The 21,823-nt window shown below is 40.4% G+C and overlaps 1 protein-coding gene across 1 annotated transcript in view; it reads right to left on the bottom strand.

Annotated features, from left to right (window-relative positions):
- USH2A (usherin) overlaps nucleotides 1-21,823 on the bottom strand; it is a 791,707-nt gene that overhangs the window by 42,462 nt on the left and 727,422 nt on the right. The window contains exons 64-67 of the mRNA XM_065876328.1: nucleotides 10,984-11,193; nucleotides 8,708-8,946; nucleotides 7,636-7,844; nucleotides 1,173-1,349 (exon numbers count right to left, since the gene is read on the bottom strand). Coding sequence (XP_065732400.1) covers nucleotides 1,173-1,349; nucleotides 7,636-7,844; nucleotides 8,708-8,946; nucleotides 10,984-11,193 — 835 coding nt within the window. The remainder of the gene's footprint in view (nucleotides 1-1,172; nucleotides 1,350-7,635; nucleotides 7,845-8,707; nucleotides 8,947-10,983; nucleotides 11,194-21,823) is intronic.

Raw genomic sequence — 21,823 nt, 5'->3', positions numbered from 1 at the left:
AAAGAAGTTTAGAGATTATATAGCAAAGGAAAAGAATTATCTGAAGAATAAAGGCTAATTCACAGAATGTAGCTTGTTATGCATATAATCTGAACCTGTTCCTTTAAACTTACAGGTGTTCCTTTCACTAGGCAACCCAGAGTTTCCTACTAAGCAGGAAGGCTCAACAGGGATCTGGGAAATCAAATGGTCTAAATACCTCTTACAGTAGCCAGGAGCCTGAGGGAAGTGAGTCTTGTAAGTCACACAGATGATTAGAGGCCTGGCCAGGGGTAGAACCCGTATTTCCCAACTTTCAGGCCATCTCCCCATCACAACAAACTGCCCAGGTGACCAAGAACTGTGACCATGAAAATGTGGAGCTGAATTTTTGTAAAAATGTTACTGATAAGTTTCAAATGCTGTAAATGCAATGCTGGCCAAAAGAAATAGTACATATTTTTAGCCAAAAGAAGGGTGCCCCTTTTAGCCAAAAGAAATAGTACATATTTTTAAGGAAACTAAAAAACTAAAAAACTAAAAAAAATCAACCACTAATGAATTCACCGTATAAAACCAGATTGCCCAAAAGGGCCTCACATCTATTGGTCCTGTGGCCATGTTTATCATTAGAAGATACTTAGTACCTTGAAAAGCTTTTTCTCATTTCAATTTAAAAACAAGACAAACAGAAGAAGGACATGTAATTAAGTAGGGAGAAAGTATTCAGTTTTAGAGGGAAGAGCACTGTTGTTTCAAGAACAGATACCGATGTTGGTTAAGGAAAGCCCTTACTCAGGGTCTAAGATTTGGGGATGGTCATGGCCTGATTATGCTCTCTTTGGAGGCTGTGGATGCATCGAGAGAGTCTCCGAAGTCCCTAAAAGTGTGTTATTTTGGGATACTCTTTGCCTGTGGGTTTTATTTCTCTAGTGCACATAACCTGCCCTCTGGTCTTGTTCCTGGGGACCCTCACGTCAGCAGAGGCAGTGCTCAGAGGACCACATCAGAAGCGTCATCAGGAAAACCTGATTGATGCCGAGCAGTCGCTTTCCCACGAGAAGTGACCACTTAACCCAGGACATGTTAATGATGACCATCTGAGGTCACCCTTCAGATCGTCAGATTGAGCATCTCGGAAAGCTGGGAAACCCAGCTTCTTGTGCCCTGAGAAATGGGAATGGGAAACTCACTTCTGTCCGCCGTCTTTGGGATGTAGAGGGTGGTGTCGAGGCCGCTGTACACGCGCTGCCCTCCATCGGTCAGGACGAACTCCTTCAGCCGCCCGTTCAGCAGGAAGGAGCCACTCCAGTCCACACATACCACGGATAGATTGCTGTCCACCGAGAAAGGGGCACGGTACTGGGGCACTGTTGGGAGAAGGATGTAAGTTCTAAAAATAGTTGGACGAAGGTTCTAGTTCTAAAAATAGTTGAGAGAAGGTTGCAAGTTCTAAAAAGAGGTGGAAGAAGTTTCTAAGTTCTAAAAATAAGTGGGAGAAGGTTGTAAGTTCTAAAAATACGTGGGAGAAGGTTGTAAGTTCTAAAAATAGTGTGCTTTTTATTTTAAAATATGAGCACACTTTTTTTTTTTTGTCCTTGCTGGAACCCTTCCTATTTCCCTTACTGCTTAAAGGAAAAAACTGGCTTTGGGGGTTAAAAGAAAACCATGGGAACGCATGTGAAATGCTTTCTCAGCAATGTCGCACCTGCTTTCCAAACAAAAATCAATGGAGAGTGGTGTTTTATGAAATACAACTATTAACATACAATGGTTCTGCTCATCAGCATAGCCCCGGAGCTTATATTTTGTTGCATTTTCCTTCTTTTAACAGGTAAAGTATCCTTAACACTATTAACTACAGTGGATAGCTATTTTTCATATCAAGTCAATATTTATTGCTGCAAAGCCCCAAGGACCAGATGAAGTTAATATTTTATTTTCTCCTATAACTAAACTGCTTAGATGGTGAATTATGTTCTTTTGGCAGCCATTTATTTTTAAAGCTTTTTCTCGAGCCGTTCGTTTGTTTCCTAAGATAGTTAAAAAGCCTTGCAAATAGCAATTCGAGTATAATAATTCATGGCCCTGACTAATCAATCAATAGCACAGTACATTAGTATATAATCAAGCTCAGGTCTCCTAAGTATTGTATCAGATAGAGAAGCAACGTTGTGTGCATTTAACAGGCATGAGAACTTTTCGTTTTTCAACTCCTTACTAAAATAAAGGAAGAATAATCCTTAACTGAGGCTCATCTTTTAAATGAATCATTTTTGTATGAACAAATGAAGGGATACCATATCATCTTGTCAAGTCAGAAGAGATTTATTTCATGAGATCTCATTTTCTCCAAAATAATCAATACATTTGTAAGAGCATTAAGATCCAGCTTTATATGAAATTGGCTTTTAAGAAAAGAAAAAAAAAAGGGAGTGGTAGAAATAAATTGGATATCCTTTTTTCCTTTAAAAATTAAATCCATCTGTTGCTGATGTGAGGAAATATAACAAAATAAGGAATAATTACGCTTTTGTGATCATAAGATTCAACCATGAAGACAAATTTGATTCTCATCTTTTAAAATAAGATATTTTCATAAAGTTATAGGAAAATTTTTCTGCAAATACTGAAACAAGAGCTATCAAGCCCTCTTTAAATATATATTTTTAACACAAATGGTGCCTAATATCACAATGGAACATACTATTGTATTTGTCTGTGGCTTCCCTCTGTCACTTAATTTCAGTAGATTTCCACTTCTCCCCTACATCGTAACAGTACAGACAAGGAGAAGGCTTGTAAATAGTACAAAAATAGAAAGGTAGGGGCTTTATTTGCCTTGCAGGATTTGGAGATCTTCCTGAGGAAAAAGAGTGATCGAACTATCAAAATAATCAGGAATAACGGATTTGAAGACTGAGAAAATGATAACAGCTACTATGCCAATAAAGTAGTACAATGCAAGTACAATAAAGTACTTGATGTACTTTTTTTATTTAATCCTCAAAACAATCTTGTAAGAATTAGTTCCTAATTTTCCATGTGAGGAGACTAAAGTTTAGAGAGATCAAATAATCTGCTTAATGTCAGTAGCTGGTAGGGGACAAAGGATCTGAACCCAGGCCTGCTTAACGCCAAAGCCCGTGTTTTTTTGTTAAAATCAGTACACGTGTATTTGAAGGAGCATGATTTACTAATTCACTTTATGGGTGCCCTTCAGTGGTGAGTGGGTTCATCCTGATTGTTAAATATTCAGGAATTTTGTGAGTTAGTTATTAAACCCAGCCACTATTAAAAATTAAATCATATAAACCGAAATAAATTATATTAAAACAAAGGTAATAAATATTGAAACTTTGTAACGTCTTAATTATTTCCCTACCTTTTATTATCTATGCTCTCATGCTGTTTAAATCTATTGTATCGGGATGGTGGAAATATTACGTAATGGTACACGATCTTTTCCCAACTCTGTGTTCAGTGCTGTCACGTTGGCAACTTGAAGTCAGCCAAGTAGGAGTACTTTACACCATGGAAATTGGTGAGCGCTTCAAGTCAGGACATTTTTCTTTCATGGAGGCCAGTTGTTAAACATTTACACCTCACCTCTGCTCTTCCACTGCAGGTGTAATTCAGGCAGAGGGGGCGGAATACGTTGCTAATGCTTCTCTAGACCCTTTTCTGATCACGTTTATATAAAATTGCAAATACTATTTTCAAAGCATCTTCTGGTTTGTATTCTTCGATCCGCATTTTCTCTCTGCTAGTTCGTATAATGAGTTAAAAGGAACATAAATGGTATTTAAACCCCATACAACAGCCAGTGAACTACTGTGTTTTTCCATGTCTGTGGATCCAGTAAACAGATTAAGAGAACGCTTTCTCCTTCAGTGCTACTGCAACCTTCAGCCACTTCTTCAATGTCAAGGAAGAATAGAAAGGCAGGACATCTTAAATCTGTTCATTCTGTTCTTCCAGCGTAAGGGGAAAATGTCTGGCAAAGACTAAGTTTCACGGTGAAAAAGAGAATTGGTGATAACTTGCAAACCTCACATAGCTGTTTTGGCCTGGCCTTCTGGTGATACACACACAAAACCTGGAATAATTAGCAAAATTGGCTTATAAATATACAGATCTCCCTTGACTTAGGATGGGGTTACGCCCGATAAATCCATCATAAATTGAAAATATCCTAAGTTGAAAATGCATTTAATACACAGAAGCTACCAAACATCATAGCTTAGCCTAGCTTACCTTAAACGTGCTCAGAACACTTACGTTAGCGTACTGCGCAGAAATCATTTAATGCAAAGTCTATTTTATACTAAACGGTTGAGTGTCTCCTATAATTGATTGCAAACTGTACTGAAAGTGAAAAACAGAATGGGTGTCGGGTACGGAATTGTTGTAAGTGTATTGGTTGTTTACCCTTTTGATGGCATGGCTGACTGGGAGCTGCCCTCAGCATCACAAGAGAGACTCACACTACAGATCGCTAGCCTGACAAAGATCAATATTCAAAGTCTGAAGTATAGTTTCTACTGAATGTGTATCACTTTGGCACCATCGTGAAGTCAAACCATTGTACATAAGGGACAGTCTGTATTGTAAACGGTAATTGCTTCTCAAAGATGGTGGTGGTGTTTTGTCCCATTCCTCGTATGGAGTAGCGTTTTTTTTTAAAGTCAGAATTCATTTGACTACACTTTCATTTCAGGAATAAATGTTTCTCACAGTTCTTTTTGGGTTTGTGAAGGGAGGATAGTGAGAGGAATAGGCAAAAAGGTAAAGGAGGTTACACAATGAGTCAGTAGACGTTATGAACGATTACACTTTGCTTGGCTTATAGCTTGGGTGACAAAGGACACTGATTGTGTGGTGCCAACGGTAAACGTGAGACGTTCTGGATGCATTCACTCACTCACTAAACAACACATTTTGGGTATCTAAGACACTCCGCCCGGTGCTGGAGATAAAATGGAGAGAATGAGAGCCAAAGGAAGCGCACATTCAAGGGGAAAGATGCGCCCTCTGTAGGGGGTCTGTCCAACTCAAGCTGGTTATGAGAAGTTCAAAGGGAGGCAAGGAAGCTGGGTGTGAGCGTCTGGATTTCAAGCAGGGAGCTCGGGGAGGAGGTGACCATTTGGGAGTCAGCCTTCAGAACTGAAGCCTTGGAGGAGATGAACTCACCTGAAGAGGGGAGAGGTGAGGCGGGAAGGAGAGGAAAAAAGAGGGAAGGGGATAAAACGGAAAGTGTGAGCAGAGAAAGTTTAGGGTTGAGGCTTAAAAACCTTGGTTGGTGGAAGATCAAGCAACAAAGTTGACTGACACTGAACACCCAAAGACGCAGGTTTCCCAGGAGAGACTTGTCATGAAAACTAAGGGGAGCCACCTTCTACCAAGGATTGAGGCTTCAATCACGTTGAATGTTCCCAACGTTCCCCAATGTTCCCAAAAAAGCCCACTGGATTATCAGTGTGGAGGTCAAGGGCAAATTTAGGAAGAGATTTTCGTGCAGGGATGAGGTGGAAATCAGTGTGGAGGAACTTAAAGAACACGTGGGAAGAAAGAAAATGGGAAAGCACTTGAAGACCATTCTCTAGAAGAGTTGTGCTCTGTGGGGAGGAGCTGGGGCAGGAACCAGAGGGGAAATGGAGTCTATTCGCTTTAACATTAGAAAGATAGAAGCAACAGTGATACACTGAAGATTAAGGATAGGAAAATGATGAATAGTAGTGAAGGAAGTGGTACTCAAAGCACAAGAGGCAGGTTTATTTCAGATGGAAGGACCACCCCTTCCTGCCGTGTCCCTGGCGGGAATGATGCAGATGCAGGACACGTGGCTGTCTGGGGTGGGAAGGGAGCAAATTACTGACTGATGACATTTCCTTTCCTGGTGAATTACGAGGCAAGGAGCTCTGCCAAGACTCTAGGGAGAGGTGGGTGAGGATTGTATAGGCTTGTGGGAAAAGGATGAGAAGAAGTGGAAGGTTTGAGGAGAGTGGAGAAGGTCTGAAATCTCTATTACAGAAAGTAGGTAGTGAGTTGACCAGGTTAACACAGCAGTACCGAGGGTGCTGCTGAGCTGGGTGATCCTGAACTTAGAGTAACACTTCTACGTTCTAGGTGTGGAAACTGGAGGGACTTAAGCTCTGGCTTTAGCTCATCATATAGCTCCAGGAGCCTCACTTCAGATTCTAATCAATGTGAATGGCATCCTGGAATTGTAGAGCACAGTCCACAGCCCTGCCTCAGTTTTCTCACCTATAAATTTGGTTAATAATAGTACTTAACTTCATAGGTTTGTGGTAAGGATTATTTGTAAAATGCTTGAACAGTGCCAGGAACGAGCAAGTGTTCTCTAAAAATGACCTCTTGCGAACATCCTGCCATGTTACTGCTCAGGTACATTAAAGTCTTCGTATGAGGCAGTGAACTTTCACGAACGCATAACTCTTACTTCTAAAAATGTCAGTGCCAAACACCGAAGATGAGGTTATAATCTGATATAATGTTTCTGGAAAGCAAATTTGCAATAAGTGTGCAAGGCCTTAAAATTCCTGATGTAGTAAATTCCATTTGTGGCCATTTAAGAAGATAACCAGACATTCACACAAAGATGTTCACAAACTTTCTCACCATATTTATAGAAGGAAAATATTAGAAACAACCGAAATGCCCAATTTATTCATAGGATGGAATGTTATATAGCCATTAGCCTTGGTGGCTAAAGAGTTTTTAATGCCATGGGAAATGCAAATAAAATAATGTCAAGTATAAAAAGCATACTACGAGATTTTCATTAGAGTATGATCTCAGCCATGTAATAAAAACTCTGCATAGAAAAGGGATTAAAGGAATGAATTGCGCCAAAATATTAATGGTGGTTGCCTCTGGGTGTGGTGGGATTATAAGCAGGACTGGCTTCATGGTTGTGTGACCTGTGCAGATGCCCAGCATCCCTCATGTAGAAGAATTATGGACTTAGTTTGATGCTCTGCTGTCATTATCTTGAAATTGTTAACGATTTTTGAACAAGGGGCCCTATATTTTCATTTTCCAGTGGAACCCACAAATGACGTAGCTGGCTCTAATTATAAGTACTTATTTTATTCTTAATACCTTTTGTATTTGCCATTTTTAAACAGTAGACATATAAACCTTATAAAATCTGAAAAGGACTTATTTTACAGAAATGTAAGGAGGCCCCAATTGATTAGCTAATTGCCCTTTTCGGCACTCAGTAGCCCTTTTGCTTTTCCTGGCAGTGCCGTATATCAAAGCTTTCCAGAAATGCGAGCTATGACGCCACGTCATTTGAAAAGAAAAGGAATGGCAAACTTCTCTAAAAAGTTATCTCAAAATAAATAAAGAAAAAAAGTCATCTTACCCATGTATTTAGCTTTCTCTTAATTGGTTTTCATCCCATTGCTACATGAAAAGTCTTCCTAAATTCACTCTTGATCTCCATATTATTTAATCCAATGGGCATTTTCCCCCAATAGTCATGTTCACTGATGTCTCAGTAGCATTCAAAGGAACTGAACACTCAGTCCTTTTAGCAAACTGTTTTCCCCCTACCTTTCAGGACAAGCTTCCCCTGCGGCTGCCTTCCTACCTTTTTGGCTTATGGTGGCAGCCACTTCTACTCACATTCTTTTTGGGTGATGAAGCTGATCCATTCAGAGGCCGTGCTGCCCAAATCATTGTGGGCTACCACCCTCAGCTTGTAGGTGGTGTAGGGCTGGAGACCCCCGAGGCTGGCTCTCAGCCCTGGCCCAGTGTACTTTGTCTCGGTTTGGCTGGGAGTACAGGGGGTGGCTGAATCCGGAGGGCAGGCCATGTAGAGCTGGAGCTCATAGCTGGAATGAGAATGGACACATAAAGAGAAAACAGGCAAAGGAATCAGTCTAACTCTCTTTTAAACCTGTTGATATTTTGTTTTCACTGAACTACCAGCTCTTTCAAATTCCTATTTGTGGGAGACTGCTCTCAGAAACACTTTATTTAATGCTGTTGGAAATGGGCAGCAGATGGAACCAGAGAAATGATAAGAGAAGCCACGTGTATACACATGTTGCTGTCCACCCAGCAGCCAGGAATCCTTGTTGGTAGAGATAAGATATTTCTCTCTTTTTAAAAGAGAGTGATAAAACTGTTCTCTGTTGAAAATAAAGAATATCTTTTTTTCCTCCAGATTATCTTGAGTGAAATAACTTCTGTGGTCTTTCAAACAGTGGTTCATTGTGACATTTTAAATTAGATCAAGGAAATTCTGATTTAGTCACAGAAGTTCCTTATGTTCTAGCTGAGCCCTGTAGAATGAAACATTCCAGGGAACCATGAGGAAGAGCACATCCTTTCAATGAATGGGAACACACTGCCTTTTCCTTTTTTTTGGATGCACTGCACGGCATGAGGGACCAGGGATCGATCCCGTGCCCCCTGCAATGGAAGTGCTGAGTCTTAGTCACTGGACCGCCAGGGAAGTCCTTGCCTCGCCTTTCTTATTTAAAGAAAATTTTGTTGTTCACCTTTCTATCCTTAGCTGATTTATGATTGAAACACTTTGTGGGGAATGTGACCACTCAAATCAATTGATTTGTCTATTTTGCTATAGGTGTCTGTTCAATCAGCAAGTCTTCCTTGGGGAGGGCTGGGTAGCTGCATGTCCGTGTTCATGTCTTATTTCGGTTTCTTTGTCCTTTTGGCTCTCCCATGCTACCTTTGAATGACGCCGTTGGGGAACAGTGGGGGACTCCACTGGAAGGAGGCTGTCCTCGAGGCCAGTGTCTGGATCTGGGGACAGGACAGTCCTGATGGCGGAGCAGAAGGAGTTCTCAGCTCTGCTGTTGGCCCTTGGCTGCAACAATTGAAGCAAGTACAGGCCTCCACCCCAATGGAGTAGGTCGTGAAGGGCTGCAGGCCATGAAGCGTCTGCTGGGTGGCCAGGCCTTCAGCCAGCTGTAGGAGGAGAGAGAAGACTAGATGAGGCCCAGTGGCAAGTCACAGACAGTTGGTTCACTTTTATCATGTACGATGCGTTCTATGAATAGAGTGCCATGCTAGTTACTCTGGGAGATGCACCCTGGCATCTATCACAATATTTACTCTGAGGAATGACCAGTCCAGCTGGAGAGGCATGGCTTAAACATGCAAAAACATGCAATGAGATAACAGTTTGATAGAAGTTTGAGGCAACAGGATAGAAATCACAGGGAACAATGTTGTCTATTACCATAAAGAGATATTAGAAAATGGCTCAAAAATCACAAAATACTGACCGAGTTCTGTGACCCTCAGAATGATGCCTTTTCGAAAAACAAAATCTATATTTGAATTATATTTCTAAGTCAACATTCACTAAGGTCCATATTCTGCCATTGTTACTTGCATGTAATTTTGGGGTCAAAACTCCCCTCAAATCTTAGAGTTGAGTATTTAAGAGCTTGAAATATATATTATCTATTTGTATATTCACATATATTTAAGAGTTTGAAAGTCCATGTCTTCCTCTAAGGGTATTGATCTGTATGAAATATAGTTTTTTCTCAATTATCTTTGTTGCATTATAAGCTTTCTGGTTTATCTGGAGCAAATATTTTTACCTTATTGTGCTTTTATTAAGTGCTCTTTGGAATAGAGGAGCTCAGAAACTAGAAACTCATTTTCACATTGACATAAGCAACATTTAATTAAGAAGAGCTACCTGTTGTTTAAAAAAATGCATACAAGGCACTCCAAATAGAAATTATTTGGGTTTATTAATATTATCATTTTATAAGCATGGATAATCAAGGGTTGATTGTATTTACATCATCTATATTTATTGAATCGGAAGCCTTGTAGAAAATATGCTAATATTTCTTTAACATTCCATACAAGACTTCCTTGCATGTGAGTTGTCTTTTGAAATTGTGTTTCACTACCTGCTACGCTGGCCTCAGAGGATTTCTCCACACTTGCCAAAATTGTTCCCTCAATTGGTCTAAATAATTTATCATGTCATACCAGGATCTGTGCAATTTCTCTATGAGGTTTGTGTGAACAAAGTATTCTAATCTATACTTATTTATGAGAAATGTGAGAGTGACACCAGCTGTCCTGCAGAGAAAAGAGACTTCATCCCCTGGCAGGTAGTCTCTTCATTTAAATAATGCAGGAACTGGTCTAGTTGATTATTTAGTGTCCCTTTCAGTGAATGGCTTGGTTGAAACACAGTGTGAAAGATGATTTCCCTCCACAGACCATCTTGTCTCCTCGATGTGCCCCAAATGTGTTAATACACAAACAGTGGAGTAGGGCTGAGCTGAGCTGTTCTGTTGTTTCTTCCAAAGACCTAGAACTTTCTAGAAGTCACCAAAACAAAGTCTGAGATTTCAGTGTGCTATTAGAGATTTGCTTGTGCCAAAATGGGGATTCCGAGGATATCCTTTGCTCTACTTTTTCCTTTTTCATATTAAGATTTACACCACCAACAGAGAGCCTTTGTTGGCCCCTTACTATAAGCCACTACTATGCTGAGTGCTTGACATGTGTTTTCTAATTAAATTAATTCAACTAATTTGGTTATCTCTAAAGTCTTAGGTTCCTTAAAAGATCTGTGGAGTCTTTAATATCACATTTAGCCCTCCTCTCCCAGAGCATTTACATATATTCCGTACATTTCCTAATGCTATTTCTTTGCAGAGGGATCTTTGTGCCACTAAGGTCACCACAGGGCAATTGAGAACAGATGGATAAGAAAGAAGTATCAAGGGGAAGAAAAAGCAAGGACACCATGGTTTATGACTTCTGTTGTGGAGCACAGGCTGCGGACGCGCAGGCTCAGCGGCCACGGCTCACGGGCCCAGCCGCTCCGCGGCATGTGGGATCTTCCCAGATTGGGGCACGAACCCGCGTCCCCTGCCTCGGCAGGCGGACTCTCAACCACTGCGCCACCAGGGAAGGGAAGCCCCTATGATTTGTTCTAAATAAACCGATCAGAATGCTGCTGCTCACCACCGTCTGGGCCCCGCTGGTATCGTTGGAGAACAATCTGTAGAGACTGACAATCCCGTTGGGCTTCTGCGGGGCGCTGATGTTGACCACTGCTTGGGTGGCAGAGACCGCATGGAACTTGGGGGCCCTGAGACCTTCCGGGGGGGCAGGCCCAGTTCTACACCGCGTCCAGCTACTGGAGGCTTTTCCTGCTGAATTCACGGCCCAGACCTCAAAAAGAAATCAGTAAGACCAGTCAAAAGCCAGAAAATTTCAGGCTGCAGAGAAGTTGGCAACTCAGAGCAACTGAAAACAACAGAAGGAGATACACTTGCATCTTGCAACTTTGTAATTGCAAAGGAGGGCGGGTCCTTCCTGTTTTTAGCCTTTGACCCTGTGAACACCGAGGGGGTCCTATTAGAGTCCCGATTTCTGAAGCAAGCTGGCTGATGGCTGATTTAAACCTAATGAAAAACTGCTCATCTCTGTGCGGGGTGTGGAGTGATTTTGTCAGCTTCTGCAAACTGGATGGATCTGCAGAGTCCAGAAAACTCAGCAATTCTTAAACCCCGGCCCCACCCAATCTGCATGAAAATTGAATTTTCCTTTCATCAAGGAGGGAATAAACATATGGAAGGAGGTGTAATCTTATTTATCAAGCACCATTTGTATAATTAAACACGAATATCCTAAGAGGTTGCCTTAGGTCATCATTTGCATGAGTAAGTGATTTGTAGAATGTCAGGTACAATAGACAGAGTAGATGGATGTGTGAGTGGATAGGGTTAAATTAGGCCCAATAATAGCCGACCACACAGTGATCAATCAGGATGATAGATCTAAATGGCAATCCGAGCAGACTGTCTGCACGTTTAGGAGTCTTCCTTAGTAAGCTTTCATGTTGTGCAAGTCTGACCTCAGGAAATTGTTCCCTCATTTGGTGTCTCTGTGCATTTATATATGTAAACACACACACACACAAATATTACAATATATACGCTATAGATAATAATTACAATATATACCATTATATGATATATACATGTTTTACATAATTATATAGGTGTGTGTGTGTGTATATATATATATATATATATATATATATATATATATATATATATATAATTTGTTCTGAGCTTTTAAAGACAAGTCTGGAAAACTAGTTTGATTCTATAGTACACACGTTCTAGGTGTGCGGTGTTAAAAGGGCATGTGGAATGTTCAAAATACGAGATATTTAGAAAACACAGTAGGAGAATACTTTGCAGTGAGAGTTTAGTTTCATTTTTGTTTATTTTGCTTTCGCATCAATAATAATTTGAAGAGAATAAATAAATATTGGAGAGATTTTCAGTACTTAGGCTAACTTCTATCAGTGTTTCTGTACTTTTTTTTTTTTTTTTGCAGATTTCTTTGTAAAAGTAAAATTTCTGATGTTGAATTGCTCTTGGATTGCTGTCAAATGCAAATCTCCAGCCTCTTGCTGATAGGATTGTCAGAAACCCCATTTTTTCCCCCGGTTTTATTGAGAAATAGTTGACATACATGCCACATTTTAAAAAGAGGTAACGAACCTACTGACAAAGCAGAACCTGTTCTTTTCAGAGCTCTGATCCATTTCTCTCATAGTTTGCATAATAACCACTAACATCTGTATAAATTCTATACTTTACAAAGCACTTTAAGAAATGTTCGCTGACTTGGTCCTCACAACACAACCTCGTAAGGTGGCTGGAGAAGGTATTATTAGCCCCTTTTACAGATGAGGAAATCAAGGCTCTGAAATGTGACTCTTGTTCAAGGTGACAGAAGTCACTAGAGCTGAAACTAGAATTCTACTCGCCAATAAACTTTATTGCTCTTCCCAGTAAACTGTGCTTTTGATTCTGTATGTCATCCATACACATAAATAAGATACTCAGGATCATGAATATTAAATGACTTTTCTATAGACAATTACCTACCTGCAATTCTGGATTGGGTAAAGTCTCTTAGCTTGCAAGGGTAAATAGACATGCCCAGGTTGTCTTGAATGATAGAGGTTTGTTTTGATAGGCCCAGGAAACTGTCTTAGCAATGGGAAAGCTAGACTCCATGGAAACCAGAGTACAGGGCAGAACACAACTAGCTGCTCTTAGCCTCTGCTCTGGAATGGCCATGGTCAGTCTTACAACAGGGAGGGTAGCTATAGGAGGTAATTGGTGAGGAGGTCAGATTTCAGGGCTGATGAGAACGAGTCGTGGACTCCCCAGTCTGCTCCAGACCAACCTCTGTTACTGTGAATGTCTTGCGGTGGGGTAAGGGGAGTATTTTTGATTACACAATGACTAACAAAGATTGAAAGGAAAATATTCTTGAAAAAGGGATGCAAAATAAGGTGCACATATTGATATCAAATTCTTTGCCAAGAGAAGGGCTTTGGTTGGTGATTTAAGGGTATACAGAATTTTAGTGGGGGCCACAAAGGATAGAGAACACAAGGAGGAAAGTGCAACTGGGCTTGACAAAAATTCAGCAAGTTGCCAATTAATTACTGAGCATCCCATCTATTAAGGCTTTTTAATGCTGCTGTTGGCAGATGGGACTAGACCTCATGCCTTTCTGCGTTACATGGGCAAACGGGGGTAGAGGAGTCCTAGTTCCAAAACATAATTTAATCCATGGTATTTTAAAATACTTGCATCTCAATAGTGTGGTATTTTGCTATGGATCTTTAGAAATATTCTCTTCTAAACCTAGGCAATACAGAATTCCCCATCCGTAAGTGGAAATGCATGTAGGATCTAGCGTCTTTTGTCTTTGACAGGAGACCTTCATAATACAGTGCTTTTTTCCTAGTCTTTCTTTTTAGTATTCAATCAATTTGAGATCAAAATAGCATTCATATAAATCAACATGCTTATGCAAAGCAGGAGCAGCCTATTTATATGAGCTCCTCTGGAAATGAAAGCTGTTACAATGAAGAGAAAGCTGTGCTAAGGAAGCATTATGGATTTCACAAATCTTGCACCAACAAGGCATTGTATCTTATACCAAACCACCAGAAGAAAAGTCAAAAAGAAACTGTCAGTGATATTCTTTCTTTCTCTCTCTGTCTCTCTCTCTCGAGGTAAAAAGTCCTTTATCCAAAAATCGCTGTAGATTTTTGTCCATGCCCAGCTAAACAAGAGATAAAGGAACCAGGGTTTTCCTGGTGGCTCAGTGGTTAAGAATCCGCCTGCCAATTCCGGGGACTCGGGTTCAAGCCCTGGTCCGGGAAGATCCCACATGCCGTGGAGCAACTAAGCCCGTGCGCCACAACTACTGAGACTACGCTCTATAGCCCACGAGCCACAACTACTGAAGCCCGCGCGCTGAGAGCCCATGCTCCGCAACAACAGAAGCCACAGCAATGAGAAGCCCGCGTGCCACAACGAAGAGCAGCCCCCGCTCGCCGCAACTAGAGAAAGCCACGCGCAGCAACGAAGACCCAAAGCAGCCAAAAAGAATAGAGTAAAACGATAAAATAAAATAAATAAATTTATTAAAAAAGATAAAGGAACTAAAGTATAGTTCAAGGTTCAGGATAAAAATACTAACAGATTATGCTTATGATTTATTTCTACTGAGAAATAACGGCCCCAAGATTTGGGTCCATCTTTATATGGTAGAGAAAGAAAAAGCAGAGATCTTGAGTGGGAAAATTTGAGTAATATGCCCTGATCTTTTATTTTTAACAAATCAAGAAATTAAATATCTTGAGAACAGACGTAGAGTTGCCTACTTTGTCTATCTCAATCTATCTTATCTATCTATCTATCTATCATCTATCACCTATCTATCTACTTGTTAGCTAACTGATAAGCCAATCCATCTGGTTTGTATCCCAAGATTCCCTCACATCATCATTGAGTATATAAACAGTGTGTGAGCTACTCACAAAAAAGAAGGGACATTTTAAGAGCTGGAAACAGAAGTACAGCTTATGAATTCCATGGCGAAGAGAAAAAAATGTAAGGATACTTTTATCTTTCGTTTATTCAGAATATCCTTAACCCCACAGCATTAGTGGAATTGAACATATTTTTTATAATAAAAAAATTAGATGATTAAAATTTCCACTAAAGTAACATTATTTGGGTTTAATGAACACTTGCACATGTGTGTGTACACACACACACACACACACACACACACACATAAGAGTTAGGAACTTCCCAATGTGGAGCTGTTAAAAATGAGAACAAGTCAGGACTGGCCAAGTTGGGGTGTTTTCCTCTCTGACGTTTTGGATGAAACAGTGAAAGGAGTTACAATGTAAGAAGATGTCATGGAAGACACAGGTTAACTATCTGAATACATTATAAATAACTAAAATGATCTAACCATAAATTCTATAACTGACTAGTGAAAGAATAGATCTATTTGTTTTCAATCTAATTTTTGATATCTAACTAGTGACTATTACCATCTTTATGCTGTTTTCCATTAAAAAATAAAATGGTCTTTTATTTACTCTGCTCCCCTCCCCGTCCCCCAGGTCTAATCACTGTAGTTTGCTTTATAAAGTTTTAATTACATGAGATGTCAGCATCTGTCACCACGCTGCCCAGATCTCATTGCTGTGGAAACAATGGGCTCAGTTGTTTGTCCTCTGTTGAAAACTGCCTCTTAGAAATCTTCCTTCGGAGGAGTCTTTGTCAAAATGTGTTCCTTGGCTACAATCATCAAAATCATCTTGCATTCTTGTAAGATAATTTATAGTGAAAAGATCTCAGAACCTGCCTTTTTAACAGATTTCCAAGTGATTCTTGTGCCCAGTCTTATTTGAGAAACAGAGAGAGCTCTTCTCTATAGAACCAGGTACACAAATCTAGGCATCATACATTTTTTCAATTTCTGTTCATGTGTTGTCTATTTAGAGTTGTACTTTGCATTACTTTTGTCATTACCTTCAGCCATTCAAATAAGCACACAGCATGTATCTGGTTGCATATGTTACAATTGCAATGATTACCACCAAGTTCATTACAGTGGCCACAGTTCCAAGCAGAACCAGAGTTCACTAGCTTTGGAGAACAACCATTTGCTGCCTAGTTTTCACTCCAGGTGCAAATTTCTTGAAACATTGATCTTTCTGGAACTTGTTGGGTCTATTTTTTCTTTACAGCCCAGATGAATATTATTAACCATTCTAAAATGCTCCTTATTCCTCTCATCCAACATTTCTCCTTCTAATTTTATTCCAGAAGGAAAGCAAGATTTGTGAATGGAAGCATTGGTAATAAATTTTGTGAAAGAGAAAGAGAAGGAGCCACGACTCTGCCGAGGATGGGAGAAGGGGAGATGCTTCAGAAATTCTCTTAGAGTGGTGGCCCATTGGGTGCTTATGTTACTGACCTAGTTATGCTTTAGCACAATTTCCACACTTAACTGTAAAGCAGTTTTCATTTCAATGCGTTGTCTCACTCAATGGCTCATAGCTTTCTAAAATAACATTCCCCAGGACTGATACTTTCCAAGTGTAGCCTCACTGCAAAGAGAAACTCTTAATGTACATTTCCACATTTCCAGGGTTTCTTGATGTGTTTTTCCTTTATCATGGAATAAAAAAGTCCTTAATGGTAAAAATACCTTATGATTCTTTTGGCTGGGGAAATGCTACAAGTCTTGATAAGACCAAGAGGCCATACCTAGTGATGCTTTCTATACTGTTAGCATCCAGCTGATGTCTATTCGGTCTTGTATTTGCTATCATATTCCATATAAAAATGGATCACAGGAATAACCAAATTCAGCCAGTGATCTTTCACAAAAACCCTCTAATCTGTTGATTCCTAATGTAAGTGACAGTGGCTATCCTTGTCCTTGAAGCAATTTGAGATTTTCCTCTTTCTTCCAGGCTGTTTGTTATGAGTTGCAGTATAACTGCTACTCTCGGAGGATTAATACATGGAGGAATTTCTCAGTTCTCTGCAACTTCTGTGATATTCTAAAACACACTTCCTTGTGGAATAATAATTTTTGATGAAACAGAGACATTTCAACAATATTGTTTCATATCAAGCAGCGTTAGGGAGGCAACATCACTATAAAAACTGGAGAATGTGAATATATTTTCGTGACGATTCACATCAGAAGTAAACAAAAATCCAACATGAACAGCCATGCCAGTAATTAATAAGAAGAGTAAATAGGTTGCATGTTAACAGGCAAACAATTAAATTATTTGTTTCTTAGGGGCATGTAATGAGATTGTTATCACACTCCCAGAAGAGAGACAAATAGATATTAAAAAGGTCTTTCCGATACCTGTATTGGCTGAGGCCAACAGCTAATTCAATAGATTCGATCAAAATCACCTCTTTTTTCACTGCTCCTGATTTATGACTTGGGCTGTAGTTAGTCATCACTCACTGCAGTGTGCTCTCCAGCACTCATAAACTATGCCTCATAAATAAAAAGATACAATCAAGGAAATCATATCAATTCATCTACAACCTTGGAGTATATTTTCCCATGGCACTCACTCTAATGTCTTTTTAAAGGGTAGCTTGCTGTGGGTTTTGAATATGTTCGAAGAGCAACGTGCAAAACGGACTCTGCCAGAACCGTGGTTAAGAGAGACTCGTGGCTAGAAAGGGAAGGCAATAAATCTGAAATGATAACGAGATTAAAAAAAAAAATTCATGAACCGTCCTGTAGGCTGCAGTCATAAAGGAATAACTTGCTGAAAAGCTCTGTGTAGCTATCTGTTTAACCATCTACCTATCTGATTTTCTTTCATCATCAAATGGACATTTTTCAGCATCTCTGTTTGCATGGTGCTTTGCTGGGTCCATTAATAGTGATGCTTTTACAGATATGGTCCTTGCATTCCGGGCTTCTTTAATCTAAAACACTTTGGATAGGGCAAGATGGAACACAATTTTAATTGAATTCTGGGACCCAGGGGACGAAGGGTACAGCAGAACATTGTGTTCCTTTCTACTGGTGCTTTTGAAATTCAGAGATGTGAAGCTAGTAAAGAGATTACAAGACATTTTCCTTGCTAGAAATGGGTGTCTTCTGTCACTACTGCTGAGCACACAGCCTTGCCCTTTGTGGGTGCTCAACAAATATTAATGGCTCTCTTCTAAAATATAAGGAGGGGAAAATTGGCTTCAGCATTAGTGGGGAATACTGAAACTAGCTTCCATGTGATGTTCGTAACGATAATGAAAACTTGGAATTTATCATACTCCTTTTTATTGCTTGTGTCTGCTCTCCCTGTGAGAAAATAGGAACCCAGTCCCATCCAGCTCTCACGGAGGATACGTAAAAGTAGGTCATGGGTTTATTGAGCACTTATACTTTTATAAGGGTATTACATGTACTCATTTATTTCATCCTCTCAGCAATCCTATGAGGCTGGTATTAGCATCATCACCAGTTTACACACAGGGAAACAGAGGCACAGAGAAGTTTATGCACCTTGGTATGTGGTAGGGCCAGCCTTCTAATACAGGTATGTGATGTAAAAGCCTGAACTCTCTACTTTTTTCTATTGAAGGAGGGTCTGGACACATCTTGTAAGTGTTTGAGATCCTGCCCTAGAGCTGTCATTGACCCCTGCACAGACTGGCTGTTTCTGCAGAGAACAGCCCCAAAGTGAGGTGGTGACAATGACCGCCAACATCACAGCATCCATACCTGCTGCCACGTGTCATGCTTTAAACAATATTGCATGTTATACAGAGGCGAATGCTACTCAAATACTTTCCCTACTGTTCCAAACGTGTGTAAATGCACGTAAATTCCACTGTGTTAACTGAGATCATAACTATACCCTACTAACGTAACACGGGAAACATATCCTTTCTCCACAATTAGTTGCTAGAGTAAGCTAAGCTCACAATCACCAATCATGATTAACATCTCAAGAAGTGATAGTATAGTTAACTAGGTAAGATTATTTATCATCCGTACTCACTGAGCCATTCTATGTGCCTCACTATTCTATGAGTTGGGGAGACAACAGTGAACAAGGCTGGAGTTAACACCCTGTTAGGGAGAGCCAGCCAATAAACACAAAACAAAAAGGTGATGATACGTGCTAGAAAGGAAACAACTTACAGCATATAGCAATGGAGTAGGGAATGGTTGAGTTGTCCAGGAGGTGCTCTCAGGAGGTGATAATCAAGCTGGGATACTAAGGACAAGAAGGAGGCCACCATATGAAGACCTGGGGGGAGAACATTCTAGGCAAAGGGAGGGCAAGCGCAAAAGGCCATGAGGCTGGCGTCTCAAAAAAGTTCCGTGCAGCTGGACTTGGAGAGTAAGGGCCAGAGAGTGACAGGATGATGACAGATGTGGACAAAAGTCAGACCATGAAAGACCTCACTGAGCCAGAGAGGAGTTTGCATTTCATGGGAGGCCAAGGGAGGGTTCCCCATAAAGGAGCAACTATCTGACTTACATTGTAGAGGGATAACTGGATATTGACTAATTCCTATATATTTCTATCTTAAATTTTACTTTTATATGTGAGTGACACTGTCCTGGCCTTTAAATTAACTTATTTAAAGCTCACAGCAATCCTACTGACACAGGCTGGGACCTGGGACCCTTTGCTGCAGTTCTTGCATCTGGACAAACGTCTCCTTGAGCTACAAAATACAAAGAAACTATAAGGGACTAAAAATAACTTATGTGCATGCAAGTTTGGGGAAAAATTATGGACAACAAGATACAAGAAGACCAAAAAAAGCCAACTGCCACTTCTGAAGAGCCAGGAGCAAAAGTGGGGGACTGCACATGCCCCCTGCACTCAACATCACCAAAGGCGTGGACAGAGCACCTAAGCCACCCTCTGACCCGACCCACGGACACATCCCTACCCTCACCCCATGTAAGGAACCAGCTCCCTGCTGCCTTGGCGAGCAAGCAAGGAGACCTGTTGCTTGCTCTCGCTCCCCTCCTGCTGCAGCAGGGGCCCTGATAAAGCCTTGCCTGAATTCCTTGTCTGGCCTCTGATCAATTTATACTGATTAAGGAGGCTAAGAACCCTGGTCAGTAAAACTACTAAGGTAGGCTTTTTCATTCCCAATTTTACAGGTAAGGAGACTGAGGCTTAGAGAGTAAATTACTGGCTGAGAACACAGAACCAATAAGTCATGCAGCCTAGATTACAACTCGAGTCAGTTTATCTTTGCAGAGTCCGGAGCTCATGCTCCTGACGGGTGTGACTTGAGGGCACTGCTTCAGCAGAATGGTGACGGGATTTGGGATCAGAACATCTGGACTCAAGTTCTGACTCTAACGTCTTCTGACTGGGCACCTCGCTGGGTCATTCAGTTTCCTGATTATATGGAAAAAATAATCTCTACCTCACAGGACTATTCTGAGATTTACATGCAATAAAGTTGCTATAAATTTTGAGGAATGCGGTGGTGGGTAAGTACATTTATAACTATTTTTTTAAGATTTTGAAATCCCCAGAGCTGTACACAAACACAATTTGGAGTAACCGGAGGGTGAATTTAAGAACACGGACTTTAAAACTTGAATTTCTATGTTCAAATTCGAGTTCTGCTCACCAGCTGCCTCCTTGGGTATGTTAACTAACCTCGCACTGCCTCAGATTTCTAAGGGTAATTGTTCAGAATAATCCTTGTCTCAGATGATTATTATGAGCTAATGTACGTACAATTTTTAACATAGTCTTTAGCACATAGCAAGCACTAAATACATAACGATGGTTATTATTATATTATTTGTGTGAAACGTCAGGATATGACCCCTTGGAAGAGAAAGTGAGATTAAATAGCAATTCTGTAACTCACTTCTGGGTCCATTTAGCTGCTATGGATCAACAATAGATCTGAAAACCCTCACTACGTTCTGAGGTCAGCCCTCATCTCTCTGTGTCTCTGTCTCTGGGTACTTTTCCACTCTAGAACTCTGAGGGTTAGAATAAATAAAAGCCTGGCTTTTCAGAAATATTGCTGCTGCATCAAAATCTGTTGATTGGGTGGCATCCTCCATTTAACATTATTATTAATTAAAATTCCTCAAAAGCACCCCGAAGTATGTAAAATGAAAATGGTGGAGCAATTCAATGGATTCTTCGAAGTGGAGAATTTTGTTTCCAATTTCCATTGAAAATATGCCTTTGGGAGAGAACTGTACAGTTTCCTAGACACTTATAGGCATCTTAGTAATGATCAGATCCATCAACAGGTAGATAAATCAATTTACAAGAGAAAGCCTCGACCATCTTCTTAAAGATTTTCATCGACGGCATCTGATTTACTTCAATATGTTAACGTTTTTGTCACCATCTGTAGATTTGATTGCTTCATAGAGACTGAGACACTTATTTGGAACTTAATGGAAATACACCATTAGCCCAAGTACTTAAGTGCAATCCTCCTAAAGCCTTCAGAGTTACTTAGTGTTTTATCAATAATCACAGAGTGGCAAGCCAAAGCTTGCCAGGTGATCCTCTAGCCCAAAAAGAATTCTACTGGAGAAGGTATTGTCACAACATGGGTGAGAAGCAGCGCCAATCTGCGGTACAGGGGATGTGCTGGGTATTCTCTGTTTGTCCCCAGATCCATTCTCTGCCCTTCCCTGCTCCTCTCTGTGGCCCATGAAGCTGATTCTGCAAACTGCTTTACAAAAGAAGAAGGGTTTTGTTTTCTCCTTCTCTCTCTCTTTGGCATCCTGGTTTGGCAACAGGCTGCGTTCCTTCTCTATGGGCACAGCTTCTAAATGGCAGCCCCACCCCACTGGCTATAGCATTTACTGGGTTCCGGAAACAGGTTCTTCCTCTTGTCCTTTTAGGTCTAGAGGTAATGGCTTCTGGCTATGGCTAGTCCCAGAATATGTTAATATCCCT

The sequence above is a fragment of the Phocoena phocoena genome, chromosome 1, assembly GCF_963924675.1.
Source record: "Phocoena phocoena chromosome 1, mPhoPho1.1, whole genome shotgun sequence".
Lineage (NCBI taxonomy): Eukaryota > Metazoa > Chordata > Mammalia > Artiodactyla > Phocoenidae > Phocoena > Phocoena phocoena.
This window is presented reverse-complemented; position numbering and strand designations above follow the sequence as displayed.